At 44.9% G+C, this 16,932-nt stretch overlaps 1 protein-coding gene across 1 annotated transcript in view; it reads left to right on the forward strand.

The window, feature by feature from the left end:
* Nucleotides 1-1,616: 1,616 nt before the first annotated feature.
* LOC111962390 (insulin-like growth factor 1 receptor) overlaps nucleotides 1,617-16,932 on the forward strand; it is a 41,035-nt gene continuing 25,719 nt past the window's right edge. Inside the window, exons 1-7 of the mRNA XM_023985452.2 lie at nucleotides 1,617-1,749; nucleotides 2,556-2,700; nucleotides 3,456-3,664; nucleotides 3,811-3,937; nucleotides 4,037-4,272; nucleotides 4,491-4,658; nucleotides 4,889-5,096. Coding sequence (XP_023841220.2) covers nucleotides 1,698-1,749; nucleotides 2,556-2,700; nucleotides 3,456-3,664; nucleotides 3,811-3,937; nucleotides 4,037-4,272; nucleotides 4,491-4,658; nucleotides 4,889-5,096 — 1,145 coding nt within the window. The 5' untranslated portion in view covers nucleotides 1,617-1,697. The remainder of the gene's footprint in view (nucleotides 1,750-2,555; nucleotides 2,701-3,455; nucleotides 3,665-3,810; nucleotides 3,938-4,036; nucleotides 4,273-4,490; nucleotides 4,659-4,888; nucleotides 5,097-16,932) is intronic.

Consider the following 16,932-nt stretch of genomic DNA (forward strand, 5'->3'; position numbering starts at 1 on the left):
TTAAAAGAGCAGAGAGCACACTTCACCTCAAAGGCTAAAAGGGCTCTAAAGGGCGCTCCAGGATCAAGCATGGTCCTGTTATGGGTCATCTATACTATTATATACAGCACTATTGTTACTGTATACAGTCCTCTGACATATTGGTTGTGGGGTGTCTCTGGCCCTGTGTTTGTTTTTTGCATTATGAATTTGCATGCAGAGGTCTTCTGAATAATTCACCTCTATGTGAAACCCTTCCCACCTGGTCCTCTCAGAGATTCAATGTGAAACCTTCCACACCTGGTCCTCTCAGAGATTCATGTGAAACCTTCCCACTATCCTTCAGAGATTCAATGTGAAACCCTTCCACACCTGGTCCTCTCGAGAGATTCATGTGAAACCCTTCCACACCTGGTCCTCTCAGAGATTCAATGTGAAACCCTTCCACACCTGGTCCTCTCAGAGATTCAATGTGAAACCCTTCCACCATCTGGTCCTCTCAGAGATTCAATGTGAAACCCTTCCACACCTGGTCCTCTCAGAGATTCAATGTGAAACCCTTCCACACCTGGTCCTTAGAGATTCAATGTGAAACCCTTCCACACCTGGTCCTCTGAGAGATTCAATGTGAAACCTTCCCCACCTGGTCCTCTCAGAGATTCAATGTGAAACCCTTCCACATCTGGTCCTCTCAGAGATTCATGTGAAACCTTCCACACTCTGTCCTCTCAGAGATTCAATGTGAAACCCTTCCACATCTGGTCTTCTCAGAGATTCTATGTGGAAACCCATTCCATGTTCCACTGGTTCCTCTCTAGAGATTTACTATGTGTTAAACCCTTCCCACACTGGCCTCTCAGAGATTCAATGTTGAAACCCTTCCACACCTGGTCCTCCTCAGAGATTCAATGCTGAAATCCCTCTCCACACCTGGTCCTCTCAGAGATTCAATGTGAAACCCTTCCACACCTGGTCCTCTCAGAGATTCCATTCTTAAAGAGAAGCTTCAGGGATAAAAATGCTTCAGGCAGAAAGTCATGTTAGGTCATGAATGATTGAATCCTGTGGACATTCCATGTAATTCAGAATCAGAGGAAGATGCTGACCTCAGTGCCCGGTATACAAGACTCATCCATTGGTGCATTACCGTAAGATACAAAAAATACTTTGAGTGTTGGTTGAAGGCATTCAGGAGGGATTCCTCACAGCAGCGCTGTAACTCGGGACATTTACCCCATTTTACATTTCCCCTGTTTGAATAAGAGAATGTCTTTGTTTGTGACTCAGGGTAACTTGTCTCCATATTTAGATTTTCATTCTCCAAACATTCCATGTTGAGTCGTTGTTGCCATATATTTGTGGACATATCAGTCTTTTTTTTGTCTTTAGGGCCATTTAGTGAGTCACTCTCACGAAACCAAGGGTTCAATTAAGCACTCATAAAAGATTACACAGTTCATAAAGAAAGTGACCTTTTATTTCAAAGCAAACATTAGACACATTTTTTGAAATTTTGGGTGAGTTAGGGTGAGGCATCTTAATCTGGTTTCTTGGAATTTGTAATTTTGTAGCTTTATTTGGTTAAGGACATTCCTTGACTGTTTTCCCTCTTCTCTCTCTTCCTCAACCACAGTATGTTCTGCAGTGCCTGTGATGGCCTGTGTGATAAGATCTGTGACTCCAAGACCATCGACTCAGTGGATGCTGCTCAGTCTCTAATGGGCTGCACAGTCATCAAAGGCAACCTCCACATCAACATCCGCCGTGGCAGTGAGTACCAGTACCAGTACCAGTAGCCAGGACCACTCAGTCTGTCTGTCTCCCCAGAGACCGGGAAGGGAGCACGGGAGCGCTGGGAGAGCTAGTGTGGGCCGCAGAGTCAACATTACATCAGCTGCCTGCACTGTGCCCCAAACCAGTTATTACATTTTGCTATTATGCTATGTATTTGCTCAGTTTACAAGGTGACTTACAGCTTCTCTTTAGACCGTACAGTTGCCTGTGGGATTTGATGTGTTCAGTACAGTTGCCTGTGGACTTTGAATGGTTTCAGTACTGTTGTTGTGGATTTGATGTGTTCAGTACAGTTGCCTGTGGATTGATGTGTTCAGTACAGTTGCCGTGGGATTTGATGTGTTCAGTACAGTTGCCTGGTTTTGATGTGTTCAGTACAGTTGCCTGTGGGATTTATGTGTTCAGTACAGTTGCCTGTGGGATTTGATGTGTTCAGTACAGTTGCCGTGGGATTTGATGTGTTCAGTACAGTTGCCTGTGGGATTTGATGTGTTCAGTACAGTTGCCTGTGGGATTTGATGTGTTCAGTACAGTTGCCGTGGGATTTGATGTGTTCAGTACAGTTGCCTGTGGGATTTAATGTGTTCAGTACAGTTGCCGTGGGATTTGATGTGTTCAGTACAGTTGCCGTGGGATTTGATGTGTTCAGTACAGTTGCCTGTGGGATTTGATGTGTTCAGTACAGTTGCCGTGGGATTTGATGTGTTCAGAGCTGGGGTTCTCACACGCTGACTGTTGTGTCTGAGTATGTGTTTGCTAACTTTCCCCTCTCCTCTCTCCAGATAACATCGCCTCAGAGCTGGAAAGCTTCATGGGGCTGATCCAGACAGTGACAGGCTATGTGAGGATCCGCCACTCCCACACTCTAGGCTCGCTCTCCTTCCTCAAGAGCCTGCGCTACATCAACGGGGAGGAGCTCATGGAAGGGTACGGCAAGCCGCTCTCTGAGTCCGACCCGTGTCTGGGGATTAGGGGAAGTGTCAGCGTTTATCTTATGGTAGATGTATCCCAGACGGTTTTGAAAGCCTTGTGAATGATTTTTATATGTGGCTAGGGTAAGTAAGGTTCCAGCCATAACATTTTCAGTGAGGAATTCCCATAAAACCACCATAAGACAACATGGCACCTCTCCTTGTGATGTAATGAAAAGGTGGATGAGCTATCTATCTGAATAGAAACTCAGRTCTCCCAGCCTATTCTGCCTGTAGCATGACATCACCAGCGGCCTATCCCCTGTCAGAGATAGGGAGTGTGTTTCTGGAGATGACCAGGAGGGTCGTGGGAAAGCCTCTCAGGCCTCTTGTTGTCATCCCTCCCATGCTAGAGTTACAGCAGGAGGAGTGCTCTAGAGCAGCACTGGCATTCTGCTAGTTTCCCAGGTGTTCCATGGAGCTGAGAGGCTCTGAGTCGCTCTGTTTCATCTCTGGCCYTCTTTGTCCGTATGGCTCAGTGTTCGACAGACACAACCGCACAATGAAACCCGATCTACTTCCCTTTACACATCCACCAGATGGAAAACTAAGCCAACCACTCCACAACAGTTTGACAACTTTATCCTCAGTGCTCTATTGTGTGTTTAAAGTAAATCAATGGATGGAAAAGTGGTTTGGCCCTATTTATGCTCACAGCACAGCTACTAGGTGTATGAGGAAGTTAACACCTGTCTGTTGTCTCCTTATCAGGATGTATGCTTTCTCTGCCATCGACAACCAGCGCCTGCAGTACCTGTGGGACTGGACCCAACACAACTTGACCATCAGGGCTGGGAGGCTGTCCTTCCGCTTCAACCCCAAACTCTGCATGTCTGAGATACACAAGATGTGGGAGATGACGGGCATCACTGAGAAGTTTGAGGAGGACGATTTCCGAAACAATGGGGACAGAGCCAGCTGTGAGTACACCACCGGACATATGGAGTGGGATTACTTTAACTTTCTATGCTCATTCAGTACTTGAGTTAATACAATGTAGTATTTTATCATATCACTATTRAGTTTCCTGTAAGGGGGATATCTAAGATGTGGTTTGTGTTTATAGGTGAGAGCCACATCCTGAAGTTCAAGTCCAACAGCACGGTGAGTAACCGGATCAAGCTGACCTGGGAGCGCTACAGACCACCAGACTACAGAGACCTCATCAGCTTCATTGTCTACTACAAGGAGGCGTGAGTGCTCACATATAGCACACACAGATATTACACTATTTTACTATAGAGCCTCTATACTTCACATTTACCGAAGGTGGTGTTTTTCATGCATTCCAGACCGCACCAGAACATCACAGAGTTTGATGGCCAGGATGGGTGTGGCTCCAACAGTTGGAACATGGTTGACGTGGACCTGCCTCAGGACAAAGAGATAGACCCTGGCGTGTTGCTGTCCCCACTGAARCCCTGGACCCAGTACGCCATCTTTGTCAAGGCCATCACCCTTGTCGTGGAGGACAAACACATCCCGGGAGCCAAGAGTGACGTTGTCTACATACGTACCAGACCCTCAGGTAACACAGTACTAGGCTACAGTACAGCTTCTGTAAACAACAGCAAGTCACCTCAGCCATGGACAAGTTTTCACCCAACTAAGATCAACTAAAATACTTCTTATCAGAACTTCATCAAATGTATCCCTCTTACTTAACGCTTCATGAAAACTACACATTTTCAACTGTATAGTGAACACCACTCACAACATTTCAACATTTGTGTGTTTTTGTCACAGAGCCGTCTATGCCAATGGATGCCCGTGCGTATGCCAACTCATCCTCAAAGCTGGTGGTGAAATGGTCACCTCCCCTCAACCCTAACGGCAATCTCACTTTTTACCTGATCCGCTGGCAGCAGCAAGCTGAAGACAGGGAGTTGTACCAACACAACTACTGCTCCAAAGGTCAGCATTCCAACCCCTCTTCTTATCCAACCCGTTCTGTATTTTTATCTGTGTACATTATGGAGTCGATATAATGGATGTTTGCAGTGATTCTCTAATACAAGTACTGTATCTGTTCTAACCTTGTATTCAGATCCCCTGTACACACCACCTTATTCCCCTTCTGTTTGGGCTTTCTTTGGGGAATGGAATTCACTAATGGGTCCTGTTCCCCTCCCACTGTACAACAGAGCTAAAGATCCCCATCAGGATATCAGCCACGGGGTTGGCAGACATGGAGGAGGACACCAAGCCCACCAAGTCTGACCTGTCTGGGGGGGATAAGGGCCCTTGCTGCCCCTGCCCCAAGACCAAGGAGGACCTGAAGGCAGAGATAGACGACGCCTCCTACCGCAAAGTCTTTGAGAACTTCCTGCACAACTCCATCTTCACCCCCAGGTAGGTGCCAGACAGCAGGCAGCCTCCCTCTATGGAGAGAGATCACACAACAGTAAGATAGTAAAACTCTACCTAAAACCTTCCCCATTGTTAACAGCTTTTGGACCAAACCCTTCTCTGAGGCTTTGCAGATGATTATCAAAGAGCTGAGCTCACAATCTGGGTCCTGTTTTCTTTAATAGCCCAGAGAGAGATCCAGGGTCAGGACACAGTGGTGTTGTAATTACCCAATCCTGGGACTGGGACTGACAGGATCTAAACATCATCAGGGTTTAGAGGGAGGGAGGGAGCAGAGGGGAGGGAGGTGGGGAGGGAGGGAGGGGAGCAGAGGGGAGGAGGTAGGGAGGGAGTAGGGCTGGAACTGTGTCAGAGGACCCTGACAGAGAGAGAGACACGGGTGCCGGGATCAAAGGCCTGCTTACGGCACTTGTGGATTCTATCACCATGACGACAGCAGCGGCAGGATATTAAGGCCTAGCAGGCTGTAATTTAGGCAGCACAAACAAACCCGGGGAGAGGGATCTGATTAATGAGTCTGAAGGGCCTGCGCTCTGCTCGCTGGGCTGGCTGCACACTATAAGCCCGTTAGCCTTTTGTTTGCCAGAATGGGGACTGACATCTGTGTTGTGTTATCATTTTACCTTGCTCGTGGCTACGGATGCTTTACAGTTTAAAGACTCCAACCCATTCCCACACACACACTCACTCTTTGTCATACACACACAGACACACAGATGTACTCACTCACACTGAGAGACTGATTGTGTTTTGAAATTGAGCCTTTTTCAGGGTAAACTCAGGCCACTTGTTTCCCCATACCAGATGGCAGATCGGACTGTGTGTGTGTCTGAGGTAAATGAGTGCATGAGCAGTACTGTGTTTGTGTATTCAGGGTACAGTTTTGAGTATTCACTGAATTAGTACCAGTTCATCTCAAAACAAATGGAATGGAAAACAAATTCTAGTCCCCTAGTTAACCTCCAGAGTGAAGCCTCTAGTGCTTGATAAATCCCAGTGCTTATACTTTGTCCTGACTAGGGCTATTGCGGTGACCGTATTACCGCCACACCGGTGGTCACGAGTCACGAAGGCAGTCAAATTCCATGTGACCGTTTAGTCACAGTAATTAGGCTTCTCCAAGCTCTGATGCTGCTGCTGGTCATTAGTAGACTACCAAACCTGCCAACTGCCTGGTACTCAAATCAAATCAAACTTTATTTGTCACATATGCCGAATACAACAAGTGTAGACCTTACAGTGAAATGCTTACTTACAAGCCCTTAACCAACAGTGCAGTTAAAGAAGAGTTAAGAAAATATTTACCAAATAAAATAAAGTAAAAAATACAAAATAATAAAAAGTAACACAATAACATAACAATAACGAGGCTATATACAGGGGGTACTGGTACCGAGTCAGTGTGTGGGGGTACAGGTTAGTTGAGGTAATTTGTACATGAAGGTAGGGGGGAAGTGACTATGCATTGATAATAGACAGCGAGTAGCAGCAGTGTACAAAACAAATGGGGGGGTCAATGTAATAGTCCGGTGGCCATTTGATTAATCATTCAGCTGTTTTATGGCTTGGGGGTAGAAGCTGTTGAGGATCCTTTTGGTCCTAGTTTTGGGGCTCTGGTATCGCTTGCCGTGCGGTAGCAGAGAAAACAGTCTATAACTTACTTGGGTGACTGGAGTCTCTGACAATTTTATGGGCTTACCTCTGACACCGCCTATTGTATAGGTTTTGGATTGCAGGAAGCTTGACCCCAGTGATGTACTGGGCCGTACACACTACTCTCTGTAGCACCTTACGGTCAGATGCCGAGCAGTTGCCATACCAGGCGGTGATGCAACTGGTCAGGATGCACTCGATGGTGCAGCTGTAGAACCTTTTGAGGATCTGGGGTCCCATGCCAAATCTTTTCAGTCTCCTGAGGGGGAAAAGGTTTTGTCGTGCMCTCTTCACAACTGTCTTGGTGTGTTTGGACCATGATAGTTTGTTGGTGATGTGGACACCAAGGAACTTGAAACTCGACCCGCTCCACTACAGCCCCGTTGATGTTAATGGGGGCCTGTTCGACACACCTTTTCCTGTAGTCCACGATCAGCTCCTTTGTCTTGCTCACATTGAGGGAGAAGTTGTTGCCCTGGCACCACACTGCCAGTTCTCTGACCTCCTCCCTATAGACTGTTATGTCGTCAGCAAACTTAATGATGGTGTTGGAGTTGTGTTTGGCCACGCAGTCGTGGGTGAACAGGGAGTACAGGAGGGGACTAAGTACACACCCCTGAGGGGCCCCAGTGTTGAGGATCAGCGAGGCAGACATGTTGTTGCCTACTCTTACCACCTGGGGGCGGCCCGTCAACAAGTCCAGAATCCAGTTGCAGAGGGTGGTGCTTAGTCCCAGGGTCCTTAGCTTAGTGATGAGCTTCGTGAGCACTATGGTGTTGAATGCTGAGCAGTAGTCAATGAACAGCATTGACATATAGGTGTTCCTTTTGTCCAGGTAGGCAAGGGCAGTGTGGAGTGCGATTGAGATTGCATCATCTGTGGATCTGTTGGGGCGGTATACGAATTGGARTGGGTCTAGGGTATACAGGAGGATGCTGTTGATATAAGCCATGACCAGCCTTTCAAAGCACTTCATGGCTACCGACGTGAGTGCTACGGGGCGGTAATCATTTAGGCAGGTTACCTTCACTTCCTTGGGCACAGGGACTAAGGTGGTCTGCTTGAAATATGTAGGTATTACAGATCAGTCAGGGAGAGGTTGAAAATGTTCGTGAAGACACTTGCCGGTTKGTCCGCGCATGCTTTGAGTACACGTCCTGGTAATCCATTTGGCCCCGCGGCTTTGTGAATGTTGACCTGTTTAAAGGTCTTGTTCACATCGGCTACTGAGAGCGTTATCACACAGTCATCCAGAACAGCTGGTGCTCTCGTGCATGCTTCAGTGTTGCTTGCCTCGAAGCGAGCATAAAAGGCATTTAGCTCATCTGGTAGGCTCGCGTCACTGGGCAGCTTGCGTCTGGGTTTCCCTTTATAGTCCGTAATAGTTTTCAAGCCCTGCCACATCCGACGAGCGTCAGAGCGTCAAATTTGAATCCTGTATTGACGCTTTGCTTGTTTGATGGTTCGTCTGAGGGCATAGCGGGATTTCTTATAAGTGTCCGGATTAGTGTCCCGCTCCTTGAAAGCGACAGCTCTAGCCTTTAGCTCGATGCKAATGTTGCCTGTAATCCATGGCTTCTGGTTGGAATTTGTACGTACGGCCATTGTGGGGACGACGTCATCGATGCACTTATTGATGAAGCCGATAACTGACTGAGGTGGTATACTCCTCAATGCCATTGGATGGCGGAACATATTCCAGTCTGTGCTAGCAAAACAGTCCTGTAGTGTAGCATCCGCGTCATCTCACCACTTCCGTATTGAGCGAGTCACTGGTACTTCCTGCTTTAGTTTTTGCTTGTAAGCAGCAATCAGGAGGATAGAATTATGGTCAGATTTGTCAAATGGAGGGCGGGGGAGAGCTTTGTATGCATCGCTGTGTGTGGAGTAAAGGTGGTCTAGAGTTTTTTTTCCCTCTGGTTGCACGTGACATGCTGGTAAAAATTTGGTAAAACTGATTTAACCTCTCTTGGGTATGTGGGACGTTAGCGTCCCACCTCTTCAACAGCCAGTGAAACTGCTGGGCGCCAAATTCAAATACAGAAATACTCATTATAARAATTCAGAAAACAAAACATATTTTACATAGGTTTAAAGATGAATGTCTTGTGAATCCAACCACGGTGTCAGATTTAAAAAATGCTTTACGGCGAAAGCATACCGTACGATTATTTGAGAACATAGCCCACTAGACAATTCATTACAAACAGTAACCAGCCAAGTAGAACAGAGTCAGAGTCAGAAATAGAGATAAAATGAATCCCTTACCTTTGATGATCTTCATATGGTTGACTCAGCAGACATTAATTTACTCAATAAATGTTTATTTTGTTCGATAAAGTCTCTTTATATACAAAAACCTCAGTTTTGTTCGCGCGTTTTCTTCAGTAATCCACAGGCTCAAACGCAGTCAAAACAGGAAGACAAAAAAATCCAAATTGTATCCGTAAAGTTCATAGAAACATGTCAAACGATGTTTATATTCAATCCTCAGGTTGTTTTTAGCCTAAATAATCGATAATATTTCAACCGGACAATAACGTCGTCAATTTAAAAGGTAAACAAGAATTGCTCTCTCTCTGTCGAGCGCATGAAAAAGCTCTTAGCGTCCAGTCATTCCGAATGCTCTTATTCCCTCATTTTTCAGAATACAAGCCTGGAACTATTTCTAAAGACTGTTGACTTCTAATGGAAGCCATAGAAACTGCAGTTTGAGTCCTAAGTCAATGAATACTTTTATGGCATTGAATAGAAAACTACAACAACAAAACAAAAACTACTTCCTGAATGGATTTTTCTCAGGTTTTCGCCTGCCAAATCAGTTCTGTTATACTCACAGACACTATTTTAACAGTTTTGGAAACTTTAGAGTGTTTTCCATCCAACTCTACCAGTTATATGCATATCATATCTTCTGGGCCCAAGAAGCAGGCAGTTTAAATTGGGCATACATTTCATCCAAAATTCCCGAATGCTGCCCCCTACCCTAGTGAAGTTAAGTTTGCCTGCATTAAAGTCCCCGGCCACTAGGAGCGCCACTTCTGGGTTAGCATTTTCTTGTTTGCTTATGGCCTTATAGAGTTGGTTGAGTGCTGTCTTAGTGCCAGCATCGGTTTGTGGTGGTAAATAGATGGCTACGAATAGTATAGATGTCTCTTGGTAGATAATGTGGTCTAGAGCTTATCATAAGGTACTCTACCTCAGGCAAGCAATACCTTGAGACTTCTTTAATATTAGACATCGCGCACCAGCTGTTATTGACAAAGACACACACCCCCGCCCCTCGTCTTACCAGATGTAGCTTCTCTGTTCTGCCGGTGCATGGAAAATCCCACCAGCTCTATATTATCCATGTCGTCGTTCAGCCACGACTCGGTGAAACATAAAATATTACAATTCTTAAAGTCCCGTTGGTAGGATAATCGTAATCGTAGATCATACATTTTATTTTCCAATGATTGCATGTTAGCAAGTAGAATGAATGRCAGTGGGAGTTTACTCGCTCGCTCGCCTACGAATTATCAGAAGGCAGCCTGATCTGCATCCTCTTTTCCTCCGTCTTTTCTTCACGCAAATTATGGGGATTTGGGCCTGTCCCCGGGAGAGCAGTATATCCTTCTCATCGGACTCGTTAAAGGAAAAATCTTCTTCCAGTTCGTGATGAGTAATCGCTGTTCTGATGTACAGAAGTTATTTTCGGTCATAAGAGATGATAGCAGCAACATTATGTACAAAATAAGTTAAAAAMTAAGTTACAAACAACCCCAAAAAATTACAAAATAGCACAATTKGTTAGGAGCATGTAAGATGTCAGCCATCCTCTTCAGCGCCATTAAAAAACACTCTATTGTCCCTCTAGTCACTCTGACATCAAGGCAAATGTAATCGAAAATCTAATAAAACACTTCATGAGAGCTCATGAGCTCATGTTACGCAACATGTCTATAGGTAATGTAATTGCGTGAGAAATGGTGGCCTCTATTAAAAAGAGGAGGATCCCATTAGCTTTCTATAGGCTAGACCAGGGCTGCCCAACCCTCTTCCTGGAGATCTACTGTCCTGTAGGTTTTCAGTCCAACCTTAATTTAGCGTATCTGATTCAGCTAGTTAAGGTCTTGTTGAGCAGCTAATTAGTAGAATCAGGTGTGTTAAATTAGGGTTGAACTGAAAACCCACAGGATGGTAGATCTTCAGGAAGAGTGTTGGGTAGCCCTGGGCTAGACCTACTATATTTGTTTCTCAGCTTTCCTAATATTAAGCAAATATTAAGCACATTGCTTATCTTTACAACAGGAGTATAGCCTACCTGTCTGGCATGAAAATAAACCACGGGAAAAGCGTCCTCCATTTGCTATTTAAGTGCAGAGATGGCATGCATTTTTCCCCCCTGCCTCCCATTTCGAGACAGGTGCATGATAATGGTCAATTCTAATTCAAAACATATTTCACACATATATTATTTAGTATATGTAAAGACAAGATTAAATCAAGAATAGTCTGATGGGTGACAATATTAGCATATCACTTGTGAATTATACTATATTAACACTTATGAATGATGCCCAGCTTAAGGCAAGAAACAATGCCTTTTTTTGTGACTTTTTCTAATCACACCTCATGTAGCCTAGCCCATAGGCCTATATGTTTTGATAAGGTTTGTATCACAACTAAAGTGGCCAAATAACTTCTTAAAATTAAGCACATTAATCTGCTTTACAAGGGGTGTAGAACCTGACTGGCATAYATAAGCAGCGCCTGAGTTTCAAGTTTGGGGAAGATAATTTTCACCATAAAAATGCACCTTTATAATAAAAGCATTACATGCACTTTTGATAATGATGTTTTCTGCTAATGGAACATTTGTGCTTATAGCCTACTGACGTGTRMGCATTGCTGGGCTTATAATGTGAAGGAATAGCMTAATAGTTTATCAACATTTTAAGCTAAACGTTCTGATCTGTTGCGTCAGCCTCATTTTTTAAATGCTAGTGATTGTATTAATTTGGGATCTATCGCATCCCACAACTGTCCCAGACTATGTTTCTCGCACAGAATAGAATAGGTTGACTTTTGTACTATGGGGGATAGTAGATTGACATAGGCTAGTGCTTTTAGTGTTCATTAGGCCTACTCATCTTGTTGGCTGACGAAAAGTAAATGGGGAGTGTTCATCCAATATCTTCAATATGCACCTTGGAGTTGAATAAGGACGCACACAGTTGCGTCCCCGATGTGTCTGTCTTCACTTGTAGCCTGTGAGAAAGACCTGATCACGTGATGGAGAACCATGTGAGTGAGATGAGAGGTGTTTTGGAGCAGGCAGCATTTAGGGAGAAGGGCTGCAAAATGCATAGATTTATTTTAGGGTGCATTATGGCCACACAAGGGTGATGCCGCCTGGAAATTCGAGGCATTATCGAGTACTTCTCAAATTGTGAATGAGAGACTTGACGAAGTGTGTACAGCCTGCGCAAATAAGAAAGCAGAGCTCATACCTTTCAAGAAACTTTTTTAAAATCATCATTAGATTCTGATCACGCAGCCTTAAAATGTATTAAAAATCAAACATATCGCCCAACGTTTGTAGAACAACTAAAGTTACATTAATAAATTAAGCATATAGGAGTACACATTTCTTTGTTAACCGCTCAACACAGAATAGCCATGCACACTCCCTCAAATCGTTTGGAGAAAATGTATATTTTATTCACCTTTGTTCAATTGTATTCTTCAGAATATAAAATAATGCCACGGAATTCTAAGCAAATCTTGTCTGCTAAATTAACTAGTGTAGCCCACAGCCATATGGCATAGTCACATCAGGACTTAACATCAGGACAACTATTCTGTTCTTCTGAAATAGACTACATTTTATTCATATAATGTTTCTTTAGACCTGTCTAAAATTATAAATGGATTTGTTATGAAGGTGTAGGTTATATTACATGGATTTATTAGACTATTAAAAATGTATATGTTCCAAAGGTCTGCATCAGTGGCTTGTAGGCTGTGTGTGGAAGCCAGGAGATGCTAAATGTGTTTATGTTAATTAACGGTCAATTACAGTGAGACCGACAGTTATTTGCTTGACAATCATCGGCTGATGAGATTTCGTGACCGCCACAGACCTAGTCCTGACTCCAGCCTGCTTGGTACAGATTGCTCTTTATCACCTGCTGGGCCAAGCTCATGCATTCATGTAGTGTTATGATGCCCTTTCCTTCTCCTCTGTGATGCGATCTTTCACAGTATTAAAACAATATGTCCAACTCAGAAAATAAACAATAAAACAAGACCACTATTGTTACTAATTGTTTTCATTCTCTCTCTTCCCTGCATTTGACTGTGTTGATTTGTTATAGTATAGCTGTCTAGGAAACCGAGGAGTACCAGGTCTCTGGCTTGCCTGCCTGCCTCCCGCTAAAGGCTATTATTGTGTATGCACAGGCCCTCCACCACAACAGAGACAGCATTATCATAGAACACTCGAGGGAAGTGCCTCTGAATTAGTGTGAGTTTATTGAAAAGTTCAAGATTTACGGAGAAGGGGCGAGGGAGCGAAGGGAGGGGGAAACAGAAACAGAGGGAAGAGGAAATGTTTTCCATTCTGTCGCCCTCCTTGCTGCTCTCCCTCCTCCTCCACTCACACGCTCTCTTTGTCCGCGGTGCAGTTCGGAGTGACCGGCTGCCAGGAAATGTACAGCAAGCATCTGGAATTCAAATAAATGAGAGGAGAGAAGGGAAGGGAAGATCCCCTTAGAGCTGGCCAGACCAGTGAACACCATTCAGTGGGATAGACTGACTGGCTCGAGTAGTGGAGTAGAATAGTCAGGGGACAGGGATGGGTGATGACCGATTAGACCACTGACTGGACATCAGCTGATTGGCTGTTGCAAACATGACCTCATGTAGAAGGAAGTACAGTAAAGGTTTCTGTGTGTTTGTTCCTGTTGTTGGCACTGCCCTTAGCCTCTGGTTATCTCTCTGTGGATCCTTCAGACACCACTAGCTTTCATACTGTATATGAGCATGAAGTAAAAAAGTATTGGGTCCCCTTCCTCTGGCCTCACTTTTCACTGGCATGAGAGACTGCTGTGTTCAGCTGCTGTGGTAAAAGAGTAGCGTTAAATCACGCTGTTCTGGCTCCAGACAGAGTGTGCAGTCATGTCCCACTCAGGATCCCTCGCGCACAGCAGAAAAGGTGAGAAAGAAAGAAGTGGAGCTGGGAGGGAGGACACCAGCTGTAGTCAGCACCTGGTTAGATGGTCACGCTTCAGCTTCAGTTCTCTGTCTGGAGTTCATCTGAGGACAGGTCTGCCCTTGCTATACTCTGCCTGCCCTGGCAGCTCTCTGGCATTCTTGCTGTCTGTCCCCTCTCCTGGGCACACTGGCACACGGGGGGGTCTACCCATCACCCCTTTCATTCATCTCGGGGGTGACCCAGTCTTCAATGGCAGGCTGTCTTGTGCTGTCTTCCAAGCACTTGTGTTTTATATAAGATGTTCATTAAAACGTGTGCCAGTCCTCAGTGCTGTTGTGTGTATCGTTAATAGTAACTAATACTTTTGGAGAGAGCTGGACCATGGACTTTGCTGGAGCAGTTAAAATGGTCAGAATGGAATGTTGACAGTGGTGTGCGATGGCTACTGTTTCTTTCCCACAGATCTGCCTGTCAGCTGTGTTTTTCCACTCACAGTAAATACTATTTTCCCGTGGGTGCCCGGTCAGTCTCAAGGTCTTTTGTCACCTGCTCATAATATTGTCATACTCACAAGGAATATCTGAGAGGACATTGACATTGGCTTTATACAGTTCCTAAAGGTCTAGATGCTGGAATGTAAAATAAAGCAGAAACAACATTCTCTTGGATTCTTGTGTAAACCCTGCTGGCCGGTACTGTTAGGTGAAGTTAGAAAAGGATCCTTAGGAGGTCACAGTCATTCAGATAAACTCATCAGTCATTCACTAATTTACCTCTCCTTAAAGACTCAGCTAAGTAAAGATTAACCAACATTACATAGACTTTATCTTTTCCAAGTGTACTGCAAATACCGCATGAATCTAAATATATTCTGGATTCACTGTCATTTGGTTCAACATATACAGCACATCCCACTACTGTCAGACAGTCCTGTATTCTCCTTAGCCCAGTTAACTGCACTGTGGGCTGACTGTTGATTCTTTCAGAGACTCAGAGAGAGCCAGTCGTTATGCGTCTCCTAAAATGTGACTCTAGGTAAGTCTCGCTCAGCGTCCCCCGTGTGTTGTGGAGTCCCAGTGGCCTCGCCTCGTAGCATCTGGTGAGCTGCTGCTGCCGCTGCCTACATGTTGCAGTGGCTCCAGCTAGGGTCCACCTGCAGTCGGCCGGCTCTCCATCATCACACCATCATCCTCCTCATCATCCTCATGATTGTGTATACATCCATCTCCATCACTCCATGAAAGAGGGCAGGTTCTTGTGTTTCTCTTTTTGACGGAATGTACCATTTGATTTCGTGTTTATTGCTTTATTTGCCTTATTTTAGTATCATGCAAAAAAAACGCCTCTCTATGCATCAAACATGTGGTCATTATTCTCCCATAACTTTCCCTTGAAAAGTGCATTTGTCCTGTGGATGAGGACATGTAGGCTAACAGAGTCGGTAGGGGTCTGTATGGACAGGCAGGCTGCTGACAGTGTGGGGATGTGTGCTCTCTCTGCACCTCTCTCCCATCCCTCTGACCTCATCACACCACACAGCTCCACAGGGAGCAGACCACTGCAGCTGGACAGACACTGCAACAACAAATAACACCAGGCCACTTCAACATACTGTACTCTACTCTCAGTTGAGTTGTATCCCACTGGAAACTGTCATTTTACTACATGATATGTACTTATGACTACTTCTTATTCCCATTCTGGATTCTTGTAGAGGACCCCACCCTGTCCAGTGAGGTTGGAGGGGATGTTTTTGCTCAGTGTGACTTTGTGTCGATGACGTCATGTGAGCGGTGTATGTAGGCTACAGTATACTGTATGTACAATATTGTGTGATGTAGTGATGGGGGAAGAATTAGATACAGTAGAGTATCRCACCATTGTTTTTGACGATATTATATCGATTCTATGACTATTGTATTGATTCTCTAAAAATATTGTCTGCACTTGCGCCAAAACTCAGGTATTTCTCCTTCTCTAGCTTTTTTTCGCCATCTTCTATTTATACTGAACAAAAATAGAAWTGCAACATGCAACAATTTAAACAACAATTTACTGAGTTACAGTTCATATAAGGACATCAGTCAATTGAAATAAATAAATTAGGCCCTAATCTATGGATTTCACGACTGCATGAGCACAGCCATGGGTGGACCTGGGAGGGCATAGGCCCACCCACTTGGGAGCCAGGCCCAGCCAATCAGAATACATTTTCCCAACAAAAGGGCTTTATTACAGACAGAATTACATCAGCCGTCCAGGTGGCTGGTCTCAKACGATCTTGCAGGTGAAGAAGCCAGATGTGGAGGTCCTGGGCTGCCGTGGTTAYACGTGGTCTGCGGTTGTGAGGCAGCTTGGACGTACTGCCAAGTTCTCTAAGATGGCATTGGAKGGGGCTTATGGTAGAGAAATTAACATTAAATTATCTGGCAACAGCTCTGGTGGACATTCCTGCAGTTAGCATGCCAATTGCACACTCCCTCAAAACTTGAGACATCTGTGGCATTCAAATGTATTTTAATTTTATTTATATAGCCCTTCTTACATCAGCTGATATATCAAAGTGCTGTACAGAAACCCAGCCTAAAACCCCAAACAGCAAGCAATGCAGGTGTAGAAGCACGGTGGCTAGGAAAAACTCCCTAGAAAGGVCAAAACCTAGGAAGAAACCTAGAGAGGAACCAGGCTATGAGGGGTGGCCAGTCCTCTTCTGGCTGTGTGCAGCATAAATACTGCAGTAGTTTACAGGAGGGGTCAGGAGCCACACTGTGGCCCCATCCGATGATACCCCCGGACAGGGCCAAACAGGCAGATATAACCCTCCCACTTTGCCAAAAGCAACAGCCCACACCACCAGAGGGATATCTTCAACCACCAACTTTACCATCCTGAGACAAGGCCGAGTATAGCCCACAAAGATCTCCGCCACGGCACAACCCAAGGGGGGCGCCAACCCAGACAGGA

The sequence above is a fragment of the Salvelinus sp. IW2-2015 genome, linkage group LG4q.1:29 (genome assembly GCF_002910315.2).
Source record: "Salvelinus sp. IW2-2015 linkage group LG4q.1:29, ASM291031v2, whole genome shotgun sequence".
NCBI classification, from domain to species: Eukaryota; Metazoa; Chordata; class Actinopteri; order Salmoniformes; family Salmonidae; genus Salvelinus; species Salvelinus sp. IW2-2015.